General features: G+C 50.7%; 1 protein-coding gene across 1 annotated transcript; it reads left to right on the plus strand.

Annotated features, from left to right (window-relative positions):
* Positions 1-8,221: 8,221 nt before the first annotated feature.
* Positions 8,222-13,330, plus strand: SP8 (Sp8 transcription factor). Its single transcript, XM_038173606.2, is given in 3 exon segments — positions 8,222-9,075; positions 9,077-9,163; positions 10,156-13,330. Coding segments are annotated over 3 exon segments (2,040 nt in total). The 5' UTR covers positions 8,222-8,628; the 3' UTR covers positions 11,662-13,330.
* Positions 13,331-20,406: the final 7,076 nt, after the last annotated feature.

The following is a 20,406-nucleotide window of genomic DNA, read 5'->3' on the forward strand; positions in this document are numbered from 1 at the left end:
ATAAATAAAAATGAACTCAGTTACCTGAACAGGCACAACATATTAGACAGTTTCACACAAGAAATCAAGATGTTCTCCTGCTCACTTCATGGCTCCTGAAATTTCCTTCCAGCTCCCAACAGATCTATAGAGTTATTCTCCTCCTTCAGTTCACAGGTGTAAGGAGTGCAGAGACGTTTCTGTTCAGCAAGGACAAATTAGTGGAACAATACATCCATTGGGACTGTGATCAGTGAGTAGATTTTGGTTAAGGAGAACATCAGATATCAGTAAATATCCCAGAAAGATGCCCACAGAGTAGCGAATAGGACGGGAAAAAGCCACTTTATCAGCACCAGGTATGTTCCCCCTAGGCACAATCCCAATGGATACCTGTTTCCACGTAACAGGTGAAATGAAGTTAACCTGTTGATGGAAATGTTGAATATTGTACTTCTATACCAGAGGGGCTAAGTTCAATGAACTTTCCGCACTGAGCTGGCATGAAAAATAAATAAATAAATAAAAATGTCCTGTGTTTTTTTCCTGAAGACGTGAGCAGAGGTCTCCTTGTAAGATGAAAAGAAAAACCTGCCACGGATTAGGAGGTGTTGGAAGGCTTTCTTTCGGGGACTACCGAGTTTACGCTGCGAAGGCAAGCGGGGGGGAACATGCCAAGGTGGTCTGGATCCCCGGAGGAGAGGGGCAGGATCCGTCCCGCCCCGTACAAAGCGACAAAAGCTACGAGGGACAAAGAAACGCCGGGCTGCGGGCGGCAGGATCGGGCCCTCCGCCGGGGCTGAGCCGGCCGGGGGCAGCGGGGAAAACGTGTGCCTCTGCGGCTGCGGTGGGGCTGCGGGCTCCCCCACCTCCCGCACCTCGCTTTCAGCTTCTCCCCGAGCATTGGGAGCTTTGAGAATATATATGCACCGTTCGGCTCTGCAAAATCGCCTTTGAAGTTGTTTACCCAAAGAGGTGGCACTACGGCAGCACTTTATTGCAATATAATGCACTGGGGGAAAAAATAGAAGGGGCTCATTGTTGTGGTTGATAAACATAGGAAAAGCACATGCCTGACCTTCCATTTGTACAATTAGTTGTTCCAGGAGAAAGAAAACGAGCGGTAATTGTGCACATTTTCCTAGAGGATCAGCTGTGGGTGCCCCTCCGCGCTCAGGGAAAAAGGCTGCGAAGTTTTCCCAAAGGCTTTTACGTTCCACTAGAACAGGAAAAAGAAGAAAGGAAGATCGCTATATTTCAGGTTAATCTCTTCTCCTTCCCTTCCCATCCCCCAGTTCTCCCCCTCAAGTGGAAGAATATTGAACTAAAGTCCTATCTAAGCAACCTGCAACGTTTCCTTCAGTTCTGTAAAACGGACTTTTCCTCACGCACTTTCAGTGCTATTTCGCACCTGTAGTAAGGAAATATTTTATAATGCTCAATCAAAACCCATTTCGGAGTTCAAGAGTCAGGCAAAAGCAGCAACTTAAACCCGCGCTCCCGATTTGACTGCCGAATCACGTTGAGATCAGTGGGTGGTCACGGTTACAAACAAGACTTCCCAGCCCCGGCATAGGTAGCCAAATGATGTGCTTGCATGCGGGATGCGAGGGGCTCAGCTACTGCATCCTCACGCCCACCTTGGTACCCGCTCAGGAAAAAAAAAAAAAAAAAAAGCTGTGAGATTAGGGACCAGGGACATCGCCGCTCAGGGAACGAGAGGGACAGGGCACCCGGGGCTGGGGACCCACAGTGATGACAGTCCCGTACCCCCAGCGGGAGACAGAAGCCCGCCCGAGGCTGAAGTTTTGCCTCCTTCAGTCCCCCCTAAAGCCCCTTTATCGGGCTGGTGAGCGATGCCCCCGCGGCACTCATCCTGCCGGGGAGCCTCGGGGTTCAGCCTGCGGGGTGGATGGAGCCGGATCGGGCCCTTCCCGTATCGCGGATCAGATCCCGCCTGGAGAGCGTGACCGTCTTAAACGTCCCTCTTCTCGATAGCGATTTTTAATCTCTAAATCACAAAGGGACGCATTCTGTGTTCCTTAATAGAGCACGACGCCCATTGACTTCTATCCCATTGACTTCAATGGGAGTTTCGCTCCATTAAGGACTGCAGAATTTGGCCTAAACTGACCGCAATAATTTTGCTGCCGGTAATGGAGCTTCAAAGCCGTCTCTAATTAGGCGGTGAGCAAGAATCGTTAAACATGCTGTACAATTCCGTGTGAGCTACGCGGGGCTGCGGAACAGCTGAGCGGTCCCGTTCAGACCTGGAGAGACACAGAAACCCAATTGGAAAGTCACCGCAACTTTTGCGGAGTCTGCTCGGGGACGGGGTGTTAGACGAGCCCTTTCTGGTTTCATTTCTGCTGTGCTAGCGCAGGAACAGGAGCAAAGAAAGCACTGAAAAGTTATGGAAGAGTTGATCACAAGCTGAGATTTCCCCCCCCCTTGGAAGATGCATGGAAACGACTCGTGGGTTCTGCAGATTCTTCTATTTATCAAAGATCAGCCTAATTAGTTTTGTTTATCCATAACCCGGCGCACTCCTCACGAGTTATGCCGAGTCCCACAGTGCCTCCGAGCTGTGGTTTGGGCTGGGCTGACTTGCACTGCGGTCTGGCACCTTCACGTCTAGGTTTCTGCCCAGCAGCTGCCTCAGTCCGGGGGGTGGAAGGGGAACCACGGCAGAAAATCGCAATCCGCTGGCGCTGAATTCATCTGCAAGGGCACTTTCATGGCACGACGTGCCTGCAGCTTGCAGACACACACTCCTTCCCGAAATCTGAAGCTGTAGATCCAGCACCGCGCAGAAACACTTCGCAAAGATTGTAATTTAAAACCCTAATTCTTAGGTGCTTAAAAACGTACATTGCAATCCCTGAAGACTGTCTATTACCTGTAAAATGTATTTTGGAAAACAACATTTTCCTCTTGAGATAAAATATTCAACCAACGAGAATCGTGCAAAGGCTCTCTGTCCTTCGAGGAGAAATACAGGAAGGAAAAAATAAATGTGGTTGTTAGATAGCGTCAACTTTTAAGGTTATCCCGTAAAATCTTCTCGAAGAACTAGCCCATGTGAGAAAAGAAAACGCCCGAAATCTCTAGGCATAGACATATTAAAAAAAAAAAAAAATCTGCTTGTAAGTTTTGGTCAGTATTCTAGGCAAAATATGCTCAACAGATGATAGTGGAGATGCAGCCAGAAAACAACTCCAGCTATTTAAACTGCCAAATGAGACATAAAGCCGCATTGTAAAAATCATCTGGAAAACAGGTTTTCCTATTGAAGTCGCTATGTGTTAATTACTGTGATCTGGAAGAGCTCTGTATCTAAACGCCTGGAAGCCGACTTTCACCCCGCATATGTAAATGAAGAAAGTGCTGAATCTAAGCCAGAGAGTTCATGTTCGGATTCATTTCCGTGCATGCCTAGACATTAATATGTGTTCATGTAGGGTTCGTACAGTACGAGGTGTTATTTCCTTATAAAGAAACACCAGGTCTCGCTTTCCATTCTCCTTACAAAATTATTCGCATTATTTATGCTACATTGAGCGATCTAATTTCTTCGTGATAGTCAGCTAATTGCTCTGGCAGGTAATTAGAAGCGGTTTACAACGCAAAGGGCTTTTGCGGTGCCCCTCGGATTATTAAGTTGCTCTGTAAATTATACCATATTTGCCGAAGAGAGGGAGGGGGAAGGGGCTAACGATCTTTTGAGAAGTTCTTCTCCTGCGATCAGAGCCGAAACACGTTTCCCCCCCCCCCCCCCCACACACACACACCAGCACTTAAAAAAATGGGGGGAGGGGGCTTTGCCAGGGCTCGGAGTCGAATTATTCTAAAGCACGCGATCTGAAGCCCATTTTGTTCGTGCTCACTGGTCCAGAATAACTTGGCCATAATGGCCGGGAATGGGCCAGGTCTGCAGCAAGCTTCCTGCGCCGTGGCAGCATCCAGCAGGCATGTGGGAAAAGAATGGCTTAAATGGGGACATCTGTTCAGTGTTGCTCATCTCGCTCCTACAGCCAGGTCAGGTTAAGGGAATAACCTGCTCGCCACCTTGCTTCCTTCCCGCTGCTCTCCTGCCTCCCCTCCCTCTCCCATCAAGTTAATAAGGCTGCTGGGGTGGGGAACGGGGGTGGGGGGAGCGGGGGGGCGACCTAATTGCTCTGCCATATAGGCAAATAACGACAGGGAAAGGTGGCAGCTACATTGTAAAAGGAACAGTAAATATATCAATATTAGGGTCTCTCGAGTCAAATCGCAGGAGAGCTGCACAACAAGAGAAGGCTGCGATGCACACTGAGTGCGTGAACCGGCACGGACAAAACCTTCCTGGCTGCTTACTCCGAAGGTACGTCTTGCTCGGAGCGCCAGGGATTCTTGCACTTCGTAAACGGCAGCAAGAAAAGACGTGTTGTTTATATTTTCTTTGTAATTTTTCCCAGGTTGTCACTTCTCTGCTGTTGGCAGAACATGTAAATAAATAAATACATACATCCGTGGAAAGCTTTCATTTTCCTCTGTGTTCTCTGCAGGCTGTGATTTTGGGTGCTGTAGGATTTGTATATACAAGTGTCTGGACAAACCACACGTATGCATACGCACACATACACAGGAAAACATGTATATTTAGGTAGATATATACGTTTATATATAAGCAGCGTATATGTCGGGACATGACCCGGCTTCAGGCAGCCTGTCTGCTGGGAACGTCCTGCCTTGCACACCGATTTTTCAAACGTTTACTGTATCTTGTCACCCGTTTGTAAAGCTTCTACAATGATTTGAACACGTGTGGTTAAACCATCGGACCCAGAGCAGCTCCTAGATTATTTGTAATTAAACACAATTCCCAAAGTAACATTTATCTTCCCGAAACTGCGATTGCAATTGTCAACCGTCTGGAGGAGACGCGGGGTAATCTGGAAGCATTACCTCCTCTCCTAACGGAGCAGAATGAAAAGAAATCAATATCGCCGAGGAGAAGAATTTAGTAGTTTTTAACTGGAAGCGGTGCCCGGGAGAAAGTGATATATAAGAGGAAAAAAAAAAAAAAAAAAAGCAGCTTAAACAAATCTATTCGACGAAGGACCGAAGGACCGAAGCGGGGCTCCGCACCCGCGCTGCGCCCTGCGCCCAGCCCGGGGGCTCGCTCATCCCTCCGGCGCCTCCCGGTACTTACATGACCGCCTAGGAACCGAGCACGGCGAGAAAATAGCGGGGCTGGGGGCGGGTGGAGGCGTGGGGAGGGGGGGTGGGAGATGAAGAAAAAAATAATAATAATACCGCGGGGGGGAGAAGGAGGAGATGCGGATCGCATCTAGGCGCACCCCGGCAGTGTAAATAGGGCGGGTGCGAAGGTGCCTCTTCCTCCCCGGGAGCGCACACACCGACATGTGCACGGCGGCTCCCCGGGCTTAATCTAATTACGGGGACGTTTCAGAAGCACGGCCAGCTTGCCTCACGTTTATTTATTTTTTTACTCGCGTTGACACAGGCCCAGACGAATAAATAAGTAAGCGCCCGAACGCCTCTCGAGGTGAACCCCCTCCGGCGGCTGCCAGCGGGCAGGTTGGCGTGTGCCCTCGCCAAAAGGGGGCTCGGCGAGGAGCCCCGGGCTTTGCCGGGTGGAGCAGCCAGGCCTCGCATCTCTGTTCCGTGGCAGGGTTGGGACATGAGGGATGGGGAACCGGGAGGGGTTTGCGGGTATCTGTCCCCGGCACTGCTGCATGGCTGGAGAAATTCACGTCGGAAAGCGACGGGGCGATGGATGCGGCACCCGCTCACACCCGCCTGCACCGGGTGCCCGGTCTGCCGTCGCGATGAACGAAATGCCCCAGTCGGGCAGTGGGACAAACGTCCCAGGTAAAGCACAGCAACGCGGCGATGGGAATAGATGCTAAATCGCGACACCCAGCATCACCATTGCTCGCTGGCCGCCCGGCAGCGCACGGGCTGCCTGGTGGCTGGTTTATTTCATTTACGGGGTGTTCCCCTTTTTCCTCTCCCCGTCCAAGCCGAGCCCTGAGCTCCTGGAGAGTTTGTTGTCACCCCGAGTGAATCCCCCAGGTGACAGCTTGCAGGTGCAGGGGACCCCGCCGGCCCCCATGTCCCCGGGGGAGGCGGGCGCAGCGCAGCGGGGCTCCCGGGGGGTGCGGGCGGCTTCCAGGGCACGGAGCCGGGGGAGGGCGGGGAAAGACCCTCGCCTAGGGGGCTTTTCCCACGGGAGCAGGGCTGGGGGCCGCTCGGCATGCACCAGCCAAGGCTTCGTCCCGGCTGGGCGCTTGGAGGACGGCGGTGGAATGGCGAAGGCTTTAGGTGCTCCAGGCTGTAACGGGGGCGCGCCTAAACCGGCGCAAGGGCGGCACAGACCCGCAGAAAGCACACCGCAACGCCAGGGCACCAAATACGCTCCCTCGCCGCTGTTGGCATTCAACATACGGCGTGGGCAGCGGTCAGTTTAATCTTTCCGGCTGTGCCTTTTCAAACAGCCACCGAGACCTCGGTTTCCCCCAAGAGCAACCTCTCCCCCAGCCCTCGAGAGCTGCGTGCGGGCAGACGACGACCCCTGGAAGGGGGTTCTATCCATCTCTCTGCTTGCCGGCCGCGGCGTGGAGGGCAGGGGATTTCTCCGGGGAAAGTCCCCCCCCCCCCCCATCTACCCAACCACCCACCCCATAAAGGTTAGCGAAAGCTGTCGTCGTGGCTCAAGTTCGGAGATTGCTAATGTATATTGTAGACACAAGATGTTAGGTAGACTTGAGCAAGTTGTTCCCAGGATGTAAATTAGGTCCCAAAAGCTGTTGTCCAAATCGAAGAAACAGAGAAATTAATCTGGGAGACTATCCATCATAGCCTGTAATAAAGGGAGCGACATGGATGAGACAGATGATATGATTAAGGAGCTGTGGTCGTTTTAATTAACTTTTTGCTGTCCTGTAATGATCAAACTGGTCAACAGACCCGGTCAATAAGCATGTTAATATCAAACAAATAAAACCAGGGATGATTAAAAACCTCCTGGTTTATTAAATTTGAAATTCAAATGAAATTTATGCTGCAGATGCATACAGAATGCTAATAGATTTTAGCTTTATTGAGAGTGGATCCCACAGGTTTTCAAGAAACAGCACGAACATTTATCTACTCCCGTACATTAAACTTCAAATGGGGGGAAAAAAAAAGTTTTAATTAATTTCGGGAAAACCTCTCCTTGTTGGCTCTCACCCCCCTCCTCCCCCAAACCTGCATATTATGTTGAAGTACTGCACCCTTAAGTGCAGTGGTCAATAACACAAATGCAAACAAAATTGTAAGCTTCCTTAAATCCTTTGCCCAGCAGGCAATGTATACAAAGGGGGAAGGTTACAGATGTTTCCGTGGTGAATTTAGAAAAGATCAGCTCACCGCTCGCAAAGTTCAGGAGCTGCTGGTTTTCCAGTTTCAGTGAAACTATCAGAGTAGCAGGAGGATGCCACTGACAGTACTTTTGTGCTTTCTGTTCAGTTCTGATGTATTTGCTCTTTTCCTCCCTCTCTGTTGAGCTCCCTTGTAAGGACACATACTACTATTTTTACAACGGGTTTTTCACCATTTCCAACACGGTGGTTTTAAAGGAAAAGCGCGCTGAAAATTATCAATCTTTAGCCCCAAATGAAAAGAGCCAGGGCGAGCATCGAAACAAGCAAACGCGAAAAAAAGAATCAAGAAAGGACACGTTTCCTCTGGCCAGACGTGTGCAGACAAAATACGGATCCGAAAGGAAGACCCACCCGGCAAGGCTCTTCTAAAAAGATATATCACTGCCGCCTTCTCCTTGCCTGGTGGATGGCAAGGTCTCTGGGACTTTCTGGGGCTGAAAGGAATGCGTGTCGATCTTTTTACGCAACCTGGCACACCACAAAATGCGATTTTCTGTTCCTCTAAAATAGAAGGCTCGCGACGCTTGTTTTGCTCTTACGCTTTCTGATCTATGTCTTAATAGTTACTCCCCACCTCCAGCAGATAAAGGAAGTGGAGATAAAAAGTTAATAAGCATTCATACAAGGGAGTATCTCTGGGAAATGTTCTTCCCCTCTTTGCGGGTGATAGTATTGATTAAATTAAACCCGAAATTTAAACAAGTGTGCATTAGGTCTGTAAAATGAATATCATTATAGAAGGAGACCAAAGCAATGAAGTTAATTCTTTTTTATTTGTTAAACGGAGTTCCCTCCTTCCCCCACCCCTTCCTCCTTCTGGGCTGGCCTGTCACGCCTTCTCAACAGGCTAAAATCATTCAGAGCAGCTCGCGGAGAGAAACGCGACATTTATGGTAACCGTCAGCCTTCAGAGAAAGAAAGCAGTTCATTAATTTACTCCCCTCTTGCTTCGAAGTATGATAATGTCCCTTACCCCCTTGATCAATAGATATGATGTACAGTCAATATCCCCACCGCACGGAAACGGGGCGAGGGGAAGGGAGAACGGCCCTTGGCAGCCCAAATCCGAGGGGTGAGAGCACCTGCCTTATGGGGACCGGTGGGCAGCGAGGCGGGGGTTATTCCCCGGGGCCGGCCTCGGGGAATAAATTGCTCGGGGAGGCACCGGGAACGGGGCGGGAGGACGAGGCGAAACGGTGACAACGTCGCTGAGAAGATGACGGGGAAAGGCAACAGGACTCGGCCAGCCCGGAGGGGTGCGGAGGGGAGGCCGGGACCGGGTGAGAACGGCACCGGGACGGGAAGGACCGGGAGGCACGGCACGGGAAGCGGCCGGCCCCCACCCCGCGACGGGGCTGCGCCGTGCCGGGACCGAGCCGTGCCGGGTCCAACCCGTGCCGTGCCGAGCCGTGCCGGAACCGAGCCGTGCCGGGTCCAACCCGTGCCGTGCCGAGCCGTGCCTATCCGAGCCGTGCCTATCCGAGCCGTGCCTATCCGAGCCGTGCCGTGCTCGACGGCGCCGCTGACCTCACGCGGTCACGTCGGCGAGCGGCGCGGCGGGGCCGGGGATTGGCTGGCGGCGGCTCAGCGGCACTTCAAAGGCGGCGAGGGAGCTACAATTGTGGTGGAATGGGCGGAACTGATCATTGTATTGCACACCTCTAAAAAAAACACTGCCTCCGATTTATCAATATAAAAAAGATCCTCTGAGAGGAGGGCACTTTTGTGTGATGGCAACTTCACTTCTAGGGGTGAGTCTAAGGGTTTTTTTTCTCTTGCTGGTTTAATTAGTTTCTTTTTAGTGGCGATTGGAGGGGGTCAAAATAACCCCTGTCTTGACCGGGGCTATCAGTCTCCTCTATTGAGCCTTTTTTTTTTTTTTTTCCCTTTTTTTCTTTCTCTTTTTTTTTTTTTTTTTTTTTTTTTTTAACTTAAGTACAAGCGAGTTTAGGAGAAAAGAAAGAGCGAGCGGGGGAAAAGGGGGCAGAGTCACTTTTCAGCGAGCAGGAAAAGGTTTTGAAGGGCATTTGTAGAGACAACCTACAGCGCCTGGGCTGTGCTGCTCCTGTGCCCCCGGAGAAGTGGCCTTTCTTCTTTCCATGTGACTGCGGGAAGGAAAAAAAAAAAAAAAAAAAAAAAAAAGCACTGTCGATTTTTTTTTTCCGGTGCAATTTCTAATTTGCAACAGATTTGTGGCTTTTTATTTCCCTTTAAAATAGCACAGCCCGCCGCGTGCAGCAGGTACGTTGAACTTGTGCATCCATCCATGTGTGCATACGCGAAATTGATGTCTGTATTTAATTACCTTCGGTACGCGAGCGAGGCTCTTTGAGGAAGCCTTTGTGTTTTTTTTTTTTTTCTTTCTTTCTTTCCGTTTTTGGAAGGGAGCACTTTGCTAAGCCTGCACTTCTCTCTTTAACTATTGCCCGCGGAGCGGGGACCGGCCGGGTCCCGGCGAAAGGGACCGGCGGAGACGTAGCTGCCGCTGTGCCGGGGGCGTCTTTTAAGCCTGGGTAACAGGAGCAACTTTTTTCCTCCTCTCCTTTCCCTCCCCTTTGGCTCTTTCCCTCTTTCTTGGGAGGCGAGGAGAGGCCGGGAGGGCGCTCGGAGGCAGAGCCGCGGTGCCGGCAGCCCCGTGCCCGAGGCCGGGCGGCAGAGCGGGGCGGCGGGGGGCGGCGGGCGGCAGTGGGGCCGCTCCGTCCCTGACGGCGTCGGGGCGCCCCTCTCCCCTCTGTGCCCGCAGGAGGAACCGCGGGTAGGCTCCACGCCGCTGGCCATGCTCGCCGCGACCTGCAACAAGATCGGCAGCCCCAGCCCGTCGCCGTCCGCCCTCTCGGACAGCGCGGCGTCCTTCGGCAAAGGCTTCCACCCGTGGAAACGCTCCTCCTCTTCCTCGGCCTCCTCCTCCTCCTCGGCGGCGGCGGCGGGCAGCTGCGGAGCCGTGGGCTCCGGCCTGCCGGGCTTCGGCGTGCCGGGCGCGGCTCGGAACGGCTCCTCGGCGGCGGCGGCGGCGGCAGCGGCGGCGGCGGCGGCGGCCGCGCTCGTCTCGGACTCGTTCAGCTGCGGCGGCTCGCCGGGCTCAAGCGCCTTCTCGCTCACCTCCAGCGGTGCGGCGGCCGCCGGCTCGCCCTTCGCCAACGACTACGCCGTCTTCCAGGCGCCCGGCGGCGGCGGGGGCGGCGGGGGAGGCGGCGGAGGAGGCGGCGGCGGCGGCGGGGCGGCGGGGCAGGAGGCGCACCAGCCCGTCTTCATCTCCAAGGTGCACACGTCGGTGGAGGGGCTGCAGGGCATCTACCCGCGGGTGGGCATGGCGCACCCCTACGAGTCGTGGTTCAAGCCCTCGCACCCGGGGCTGGGCGCAGGCGAGGTGGGCTCGGCGGGCGCCTCCAGCTGGTGGGACGTGGGCGCCGGCTGGCTCGACGTGCAGAGCCCCAACGGGGCGGCCGCGCTGCCCGGCTCGCTGCACCCGGCGGCCGGCGGGCTGCAGACGTCGCTCCACTCGCCGCTGGGCGGCTACAACTCGGATTACTCGGGCCTGGGCCACTCGGCCTTCAGCAGCGGCGCCTCCTCGCACCTCCTCAGCCCCGCCGGGCAGCACCTCATGGACGGATTTAAGCCAGTGCTGCCCGGCTCCTATCCGGACTCGGCCCCCTCGCCGCTGGCCGGCGCCGGGGGCTCCATGCTGGCCGGCGGCCCCGCCGCGCCGCTGGCCGCCTCGCCGCGCTCCTCCGCCCGCCGCTACTCGGGCCGGGCCACCTGCGACTGCCCCAACTGCCAGGAGGCCGAGCGTCTGGGGCCGGCGGGGGCCAGCCTGCGCCGCAAGGGGTTGCACAGCTGCCACATCCCCGGCTGCGGCAAGGTGTACGGCAAGACGTCGCACCTGAAGGCCCACCTGCGCTGGCACACGGGCGAGCGGCCCTTCGTCTGCAACTGGCTCTTCTGCGGCAAGCGCTTCACCCGCTCCGACGAGCTGCAGCGGCACCTGCGGACCCACACGGGCGAGAAGCGCTTCGCCTGCCCCGTCTGCAACAAGCGCTTCATGCGCAGCGACCACCTCAGCAAGCACGTCAAGACCCACAGCGGCCCCGGCGGCGCCGGCGGTCCCGGCCCCGGCGGTCCCGGCCCCGGCCCCGGCGGCAAGAAGGGCAGCGACACCGACAGCGAGCACAGCGCGGCCGGCAGCCCGCCCTGCCACTCCCCAGAGCTGCTGCCGCCCCCCGAGCCCGGCCACCGCAACGGCCTCGAGTGACGGGGGGAGGCGCGGAACCGCCGCGGCCCCGCACGTCTCGGTCTGGCACGGCTCGGCCCGGCCCGGCACCCCCCCGGGCGTGCAGCCCCGCGCCGGGGACGCGGACACGTAAGTAGCCTCAGCCCCCGCAGCCGGGTGGGCTCCGGGAACGGCAGCGACCCGAGCGACCCCGCTCGGGCTGCGTCGAAAAAAGGAAAAAACAAAACCAACACCACCAACAGAAACCCCAACCCAACAGAAAAACCCACGTTCTCTCTCATTTTCCTGCTGGAAAACGGCCCGCGACCCCCCTCCATCCTTCCTTCCATCCCTCCATCCGTCCTTCCTTCCTTCCTTCCTTCCTTCCCTTCACCCCTCCTTCTTTCCTTCCCTCCGTTTATCCCTCTGTCCTTCCGTCCCTCCGTCCCTCCATCCCTCCCTCCAGCGCCAACAAACCAGCGGCGCCCCGGGGCCCGGGCTGCCCCCGGTGGGCTCCCACGGTAGCGCCCGCAGCGCCGTCGGGGCTCCCCCATCCCCTTACCCACGAAATCCCCCCTGCTCCCGGAGACCGGAGTATATTCGTCCCCCTTCCTCTCCTCGCCACCCCCACCCCCGCTTTATTTTTATTTTATTTTATTTTATTTTTTAAACACGTCTTTTACCTCCCCGAGTCCACATTTTTATTCCGTTTGCCAGCGCATTTGTTCTAATTCTCATTTGAGTAGGAATCGCGAAATACGCTGAAATTAATTATGTTCAAAGGCATATATTTTTTAAACTCCAAACAAATGAAGAAGCACCGTTGGTTTCAAGCGAAGCTGTGGTCCGAATGCCAAAAAGAGGGAGGCCGGGGGAGGGGGATAGGAGAATAAAATATTTGTAAATTACATCCGAACCTATAGGTTTGTACAACTGGGGAATCGTTCTAGATTAGCTAACAATTAATTATAGCTCCACCAATATATCGGTGTGAGCAGCAGTTGTCCAGGAGACGATTTTGTATAGTATTTTTCTTGTAAATTACTTCCAGTAAATATTTGAAAATATATTGAAGTACACTTGAGCTTTTTTTTTTTTTAATTTTAATTTTTTAATTTTTATTTCTTTTCCTGTCACAAGAAAGCGTTATTGTTGCAGTCCTAGTTAACTGCATTTTTTTCTGGACTCGTTTCCTGAAGTGTACATCAAATCGCACTTCAGGATATAGGTTTTGCTTGAATATTAATTTAGGTAGGCATACAACTGTAATTAAGCAAACAATATTTGATAAATGTTGAATGACATTTAATTTAATGGAGCATGTACTTATTTGCATTTGCTGGCAGTTCAGGTATAGTTACAGTGAGAGTTCTCCTATATTTCATAAAGTGGGTTTGCCACGACCCATGTATTAAATAAACTGTCCAAGTGAAACTGAACTAACGTTGGCCTATGTGTATTTCCTGAAAATAATATTGATAAATGGTAATAAACACTCTTGACACTACATTAGCGGTTTGCACTGCTGCAAACTAATTGTCTCATTGTAATGTTGAAATAATTTGGATATTTCACATTGAAATGGAAAGCCCTTCGCTGGAACATTTTAGATTTGCATTTTAAATGCATGAAATGTAATTGATTTTTATCTGTAATATTTTAAATGGTATTAATAAACTCCAGATAAAACATTCTACCTTAGGTCAGCTAATTGTTTTTCTTCTTCTTTTTAATTCCACCGCTGCAGGCAATGATTTACTTTGAACTCCTGTGACTCGAGGAGTTCTCTAGAGTTTCATCTAAGAGGGAAAATACAACGAATTCAACCCCGTTTGTAAACCATAGCACCCAATGCAAGCGACTTTGAGGTATTCCAACCAACTCGCTGGCACCTTGCGGGATGTTTTCTTGATGCACTGGTAGAGGAAACTAAAGGAAAGGCGTTAATACTCTTTGGGTTCTGTTTATTTTATTTTATTTAATTTTTTAAATCAAACTAACGATGCGGTGCCTCTCGCTGAGATGACTGCGAAGGACAGCTCTGTGCGTACCTCCTCGTTTGCCTTTATTTCTCCCAGCGAGCCACAGCTCCCTTGCGAAATGTGATTGAAGGTGGAAATCCTGAAGATAATTATTTCTTCAGAGGACAAAATAAAAAGCGGGCTGCGGCTTTTTATTTTGAGACGACCGATTTGCGGCTGGGCGATGGAAATTGCAGTGCCAAGCGGGGACTTCTGCAGGTCTCGGGGGTGGGAAACTTGGCGGGTGTGCGCGAAAAGTCCCTGCTTGAGCTGGGGGCGCTTTTCCCCCAGGACCAGGGGGCCGAGGGCTCCCCAGGGTCGCAGCGGGTTGCCCACCGGCTGGGCCAACGCTCCCGTTTAGCCGCTGGCCCTGTAGTAATTGCAGGAGGGTTATGAAAAAAAAAAAAAAAAGAAAATCCTAGAACCTTGTGCTCGGTAGAAAAGCGGTTAGAGAGGTTCCTTGGCGTTTGGGCAAGAAGTGCTGGGACCACTCCGTGGACACCTTTTCGGGGGGAGGTGTTGTTCCTGTTGGGAACCCCGGCCTCCTGCATTACACAGGGAGGCGAAAGACTCTGTCGGGGCACCGAGAAATCGGGACTAAGGTATGGGATTTGCATAGGAGAGGGATTTATGTGCAGACACGGAAAGCGCATTCCTGGAGACAGCCTGAGGAGCAGGCGTTAAAATGCGGAGCGAAAAAATGCAGAGGAGTCAACTCCAGATGGGTTTCGGTTCTGTGCGTGGTGTAAGGGCTAGAAGGGGCTTTGAAAACACACCGGGAACAGAAGTTGCTCCAGTTGTTTCTCTGAGCTGCTTTCTGAATTTGTGGCATTACAATTGCAGCCATCGGAGACCTGCAAAGTTTTCTGCAGAAAGAAAGCAACAGTTTGCTCTGCTTATATATATTTTTCTATTCCTTAATAATAAAAATTATTATTATTATTTTAATGCCATGGAAGTGGAGCCATGTAGCAGCACCAGATTTCTGCAGTGGGAGCAGGAGATGGTGTTTGTGTTACCTGGAGGTTTTAGTCCTGATGGAATGGGATGAGCACCAAATGACAAGGAAAGGGAAATGTAGTGGTAGGTAACATCTAGTACTGCTTCTCCAATATGCCCTTGAAAAGAGAAGGATACCAAATGACCACCAGCCAGGAACCTGCAGGTGTGTGTAGGGCACTGCTTGCTCTGTCTCAAGGCTGGATGGCAGTGGGACAGAGCTGATGACAAAACTCATCCTTCTCTCGGGAAAGAGCTGCCTTTTTGGTTCTGGGCCGTGCGAGGACACATATATTTTTTGTTTCTTTTAGCAGCAAAACCCAGCACTTGAAGGCTGAATAGCTCCTTTTAGTAGTTGATTTACTTTTACTAAACCCTTCCAGATAAGGGCATTGAGTTGTTTGATAGGAGCCGGGAACTTGTCTCGCATTGTGCAGATCAAGGTAGAGTTAAACTAGTTTGCTGACCCACAGGTCAAACCGGTGTCCATCAACTTACCTTCCAACTGCCTTCGGATGATTGTGGCCATTCCCATTTGCTCTCTGACCTTTTAAGTCTCTCCCCTTCAAGCTCACAGCAATGTCTATCGAATTTCGTGTCCCGCTTTTCCTATTATTCCGGCTTTTCATTGTCATTTTCCAGTTTAAATTTTCAATAGACCGGTGATGGGAGATGTGTACAGCTGAAATGATTTAAACCACCACTTCGCTTCTGCCTTAGTGCCTTTCCCACCACCCGTGGCCTGTGCCTATCAAGGCTAAACTGTGATCCAGGGGTGTTGGCTTCTCATCTGCTTCCGGTCTAGGAATGCAGAAGTAGAAAGTAAGAAGTGAAATCCCAAATGGTTTATTTGTGGATGTGACGGCTAATCCGACCGTCAACACCTTTACAGCTATAGGGGCGGAGGAGCAGGAATACTTGATGCAGTACAACAAATCTTTCAGTACAAATGGTTATAAATATGCACTAACCCAAACCTGCCACACTTCAGTTACATTCTGTGAAGTGACCTCTGCTTTAGCTTTGGGAAGAAAGAGCAAGGAAAAGGTGTGAACAAATGAGGTGTGTGCTTGCTCATGCTTTCGGCAGATAGGATAAAAGGACAGAACTTTTGCTGTATCAGAATAGCCTTGTGTTTCTCAGCATAGATCAAGGTCTGTTTTCTGAGCTTGCCCCATTGCACCTTATTATACTAAAGGTATTTTTTAAAATCCTCGAAGTTTCTTTGGAGGAAATCACACATCTGTTTAAAATACAGAAACCCAAGTTTTCGACTATTGCTTGTGTGACATCTTTTCAAGCTAGCTGGCCGTCGTGTGCAAAAGTGTATGGGGAAATTGTTACGCCTCTGGATAGTGTGCATTGAGAAAAAACGCACCATTTAGGACAACTATGGCATTTCCAGTTCTGTGGTTTTCTAACTGCTGCTTGGAATTATTCACATTTTTTTTTTTTTTTTTTTAGAAAGGGATTAGGGAAATAGAGGATAACGGGAAGGAATACTGCATAGAAGCTTTATTGGAGCACTCTAAATAGAGTAACTCCACTTTACACTTGTGGATTTCGAAACAAATTATGAATCTGCCTTACTCCTGGAGTGGCAAAGGTGTACTTGTACTGCTGTAGCTCCCCATGAGAGGGTGGCTGATGGACACTTCTCGTGGGGACCGACCTTGGCATTGGGAGATTTTTGGTTTTCAGTCTACAAAGTGCAAAAAACAGCCATGGAGCATTTGCAGGTCAAGAGTCAAGAGTCTCTTCGGGTCGGGGCAGGAAAAGGGGGTGTTGTGGGCTTGTCATGCTGCAACTACTCCCGTAGCAAGAGAGAGAGAGAAACTTCCTCGCCGGTTAGGGAGAGGGCAAGAAGCCTCTTTTATTTTTTTTTTTTTTCTGGCAACACTGGGGCAGGGAGGAGGTGTTGCATCTTTCCTGGCCTTCCTCCGCATCACCTCCTGGCTCCTTCGTTCGGGAAGGAGCTGCCCGCCACACGTCCCCTCCCTTTTTTCTGTCCCTCTTCCCCGGTTGCCCGCCTGTCTGGGGCACACTCACGGACACACGGACTCAGGCACAGAGGGGCTCTCCCGGCCCTGCCGTGGGCTCGCAGCGCCCCCCGGTGTGTGCCGGCCCCGCTGTCCCCGGGTCTGCCCGCGGGGGGGGCCGAGCACCTTCCGCTCCGGTCGGCGGGAGCAGCGGCTCCCCGGGACTCGGGACACGGCCTCGGGGCTGCCGTCGAGCCGGCAAATGCCGTGGGACCGCCAAAGCCGCCGGAGATTTGCCAGGGGGGCGCAGGAGGGAGGAGGAGGAGGAGAGGAGCGGCATCGCTGTGCCTCGGCATCACCGGAGCTGGCACCGAACCTTTTTCCACGCCGACACCTTCGGGCTGTGCGTGTTCGCTGGGCTGCCCTGGGGACCGCCGACGGGCCGTCATCCCCAGCTCCGAAAAACGGCACCCCCGCAATCCGGCAGGCTAAGCGACCAGCCACAAGTGTCTTTAGAAGTCGTGTTTCGCTCTAGATCTCGGCCAGCTCCTTCCTTCCCTCCTTCCATTCTTTCCTCCCTCCTTCCCTCCCTCCCCTCGACAAGGAGCGCTCCTCCCCTCCCGTCCTTGCCCCGCGCCCCCCGACGGCACTCGGCGGGGCTCCCGGGGGTCCGGCCCTTCTCTCCCTGTCCCTGAGCTCCTTCGCGTCGTGGGATCCGAATTAACACTTAATTAACGCTGCTCCCGAGCTCTGCTATCTTCTTCGAATTTTTTTTTTTTCCTTTTGTTTTGTCTTATTTGAACACTTCGCGCAGTGCAATATTCCTCCAGCTCCGCTGGCAGCTGATGGGGAAAGGGCTGAGCGGGAGCCGGGAGGGGGGCCCCCCCGCATCCCCCCAAGGCTCCCGGTGGTGCCATCCCCTGAGATTTCCCCAGGAGAAGGCAGATTTTCCCCCAGACGCTCCTGAGGTTTTCCCCAGGGGGGAAGAGTGCAGCGGAATGGGCACGCTGAGCAAAGGTGTGCTTGCAAAGGAAAGGTGGCTGGCGAAGAAAATGACGCCAGGAGTGCTAAGCGAGGTGTCAAAGTGCTTATGCCGCTTTCTTTCCTGCCTCCAGTCTCAAGGAACCGACGGTCAGATTTTGAACAACTTCTGGGAGGAAGTTTTAATGCTCAAAAGTGCAGGGACTTTCCCCTCTGCACTGCTGTCCTTTCTCAAACAGTCCTTGCATGGTTTTAACCCCTCAGTTGCCTCCATATTTTTTATTTTTATTTTTAATCTTTATACCTTTAGATCAGATATGAATACCTGGAAACATGCATGAGGCTTTTCTTCTCCACCGAAGTAATCCATCTGGTGTTGCCTGTCCCTGCACACCTTGCCAATTGCACAAAATCCCGGTGAGTCCTGTGCTCTGCAGAGGACAGCAGTCAAGCCGCTGCTCTTTGCCCATAATCATTGCTGGGTTTCTCCAAATAGATAAAGGACTTACAAAGTGAAATTGATGAAAAGCTGTGAGTGCTGAGACTGGATTAGGAATTTATATGGGCAACTGGCTATCTCAAGAAGGAAATCCCTAATGGATGAGAAGTTGTTACCTAAAATGTCAGTAAGAACTGGCATCAGTGCCTACTATGTGTGTTTGCTTTGGTTTGTATAGTTCAACCACTAACACTATAAGAATGGAGTTTTACTTAACCATATACGTACGAAAGAACAAAGCTGAACAGCGAAAACACTTGCCAGATGTAGTTTTAAATTGTTTCTTTTGCCAAATACAGAAACACACTGCTAACCCTTTACAGACATTTTCTATATTAGGAAAAACACAGGTCTCATATTTTAGAGGTCTCCAGAGCAGGACTTCTCTGCAGAGCACAGGTGCCACTCACACATGCAGCAACGTGTGCTCAGCACACACTTGCTCAGCAGCCAGTGTGGCTTACCAGTCTCGTGCACCAAGCCTATGGTTTCCAACAGTCTTCTGCCCTAATGCCCACTTTGACACTAGGTCACATCTACTACACACCTACTCTATGTGGTCAACAGAGCCACACCTGTGGGAACAGCTTGCAGGGTAAATTTACGTCCTGTTTTGCCAAGCACAGAATTTTTAGAAGAATGAATGAGTTGAAAGCACAGCAAACAGCTATTGCTAGGAAAAATATTCTCAAAGCTCTGTGAATTCTGAAAGACTTAGATCCTGAAAAGTTTCCACTTGCCAAGGACCTCCTTGAAAAGGTAGGTGCAATGTATTTGTTTGTAGTTCTGCCTAATCCTTTCTGTTTTCTCCCTTAATGACACAGAAAAGAAAAAATTCAGTCTGACCTGTTTCTACTCATAAATGAAAAAATGCACTTGACTTCAAAACCACGATGTGGATCTTGCCTCTGTTCTGAATTACTACTCTGTACCCAGTTACAAAACACATGGTCTGTGAGGATTTATAATATTTTATAGACATTAAATCACAACCTGGCTAGCATTTATGTTCATGTCAGGCCCTGCTAATTTTCACTCACTGTGGCAGACATTAGTATTTTTCTGGCTGTATGAGTCAGGCAAGAAGGATGATGGACTTCTAATTATTAGCCAAGGTGCTAAGTTTCCACATCTCTTCCTTCTAGCCTCTTGGCAGTTAAATATTCCAGAGTACATTTTATACAACATCATGACATGTCAGAGAGTGGATGTACAACATCCATTACAAATACGTCCAAGCTGAAATAAAGATAAGCAGAACTAAAGATATTCTTTCTTTTACCTCAATATTTTGTTTTTCACTGTAGAGTAGGCAAAGATAATTCCTATTTCCAGTAACATATTACTTATTACACAGTTACAGACAGCAGGTGAAACTGACTAAATTGTCTATATAGGACAGATTAATTGCTTTCAATATCTTTAAATTAAACTTCAATAAAAGATGAAAATCAATACTAAAATATGGCTAAGTATTTAGTTAAGACTTTTTAAGGTAGTATTTCTCAGTTTTGTTTTGATTTTGCAGTTTGGAAGCAAAAAACCAAGTTTGTTTCATAATGTGATTACTGGCTTGCTACCAAGATGCTACATGTAATAGCAGAATTAACAGGAGTTCAAAAACCACAGAAGCTCAAGACAATATTCTCATTGGCACTTCCCATCATGTACATGGTGATGAAATAGTACGAGAGAATGACCAAGGAACCAAGTATGAAAGAAAATAATGTTCATTCTTTTGTAAAAATCTTGGTGAATTGCACTTCCTGATTTTGGGCTGACCACACATTTTAGTTTCTGAAATATATTTAAAGCAAGATATGTGATTTATTTTATTATTATTATTACTATTTTTTTTAATTTGGTAGACGAGAAAAATGCATTTGTGAAGTCAGGCTTAATTCAAGAAAGTTATGTAACAAATACTTTCATATAATTTATCATGTTTCTACAGGCACAGAAGGTATCGGAAGGCAATAGCTGCATCTACTAGATGCATTTTTGGCACATAATTTAGCCACACCTCCCCTATTAGTAGGAATCATGTTTTGTCTGAAGCTGGTATCCTTCCCTTGCTTTTTGTTTTTGTTGTTGTTGTTAGCTGCCACCTCTAAACTGACTGTAATAACTTCTCTGACATAGCTTATGTTTGGTCTTACTGGACATTTTTTTCATTCCCACTGAAACAATGATTTTATGGGGACCTTGCCAAGGTGAAGACTGATCTGAAAATTCATGCTGTGCCTCCATGGTAAGGTGCTGATCTGAAAATTCATGCTGTGCCTCCATGGTAAGGTGCTTAAGACAG

This window comes from Anas platyrhynchos, chromosome 2 (genome assembly GCF_047663525.1).
Source record: "Anas platyrhynchos isolate ZD024472 breed Pekin duck chromosome 2, IASCAAS_PekinDuck_T2T, whole genome shotgun sequence".
Taxonomy (NCBI): Eukaryota; Metazoa; Chordata; class Aves; order Anseriformes; family Anatidae; genus Anas; species Anas platyrhynchos.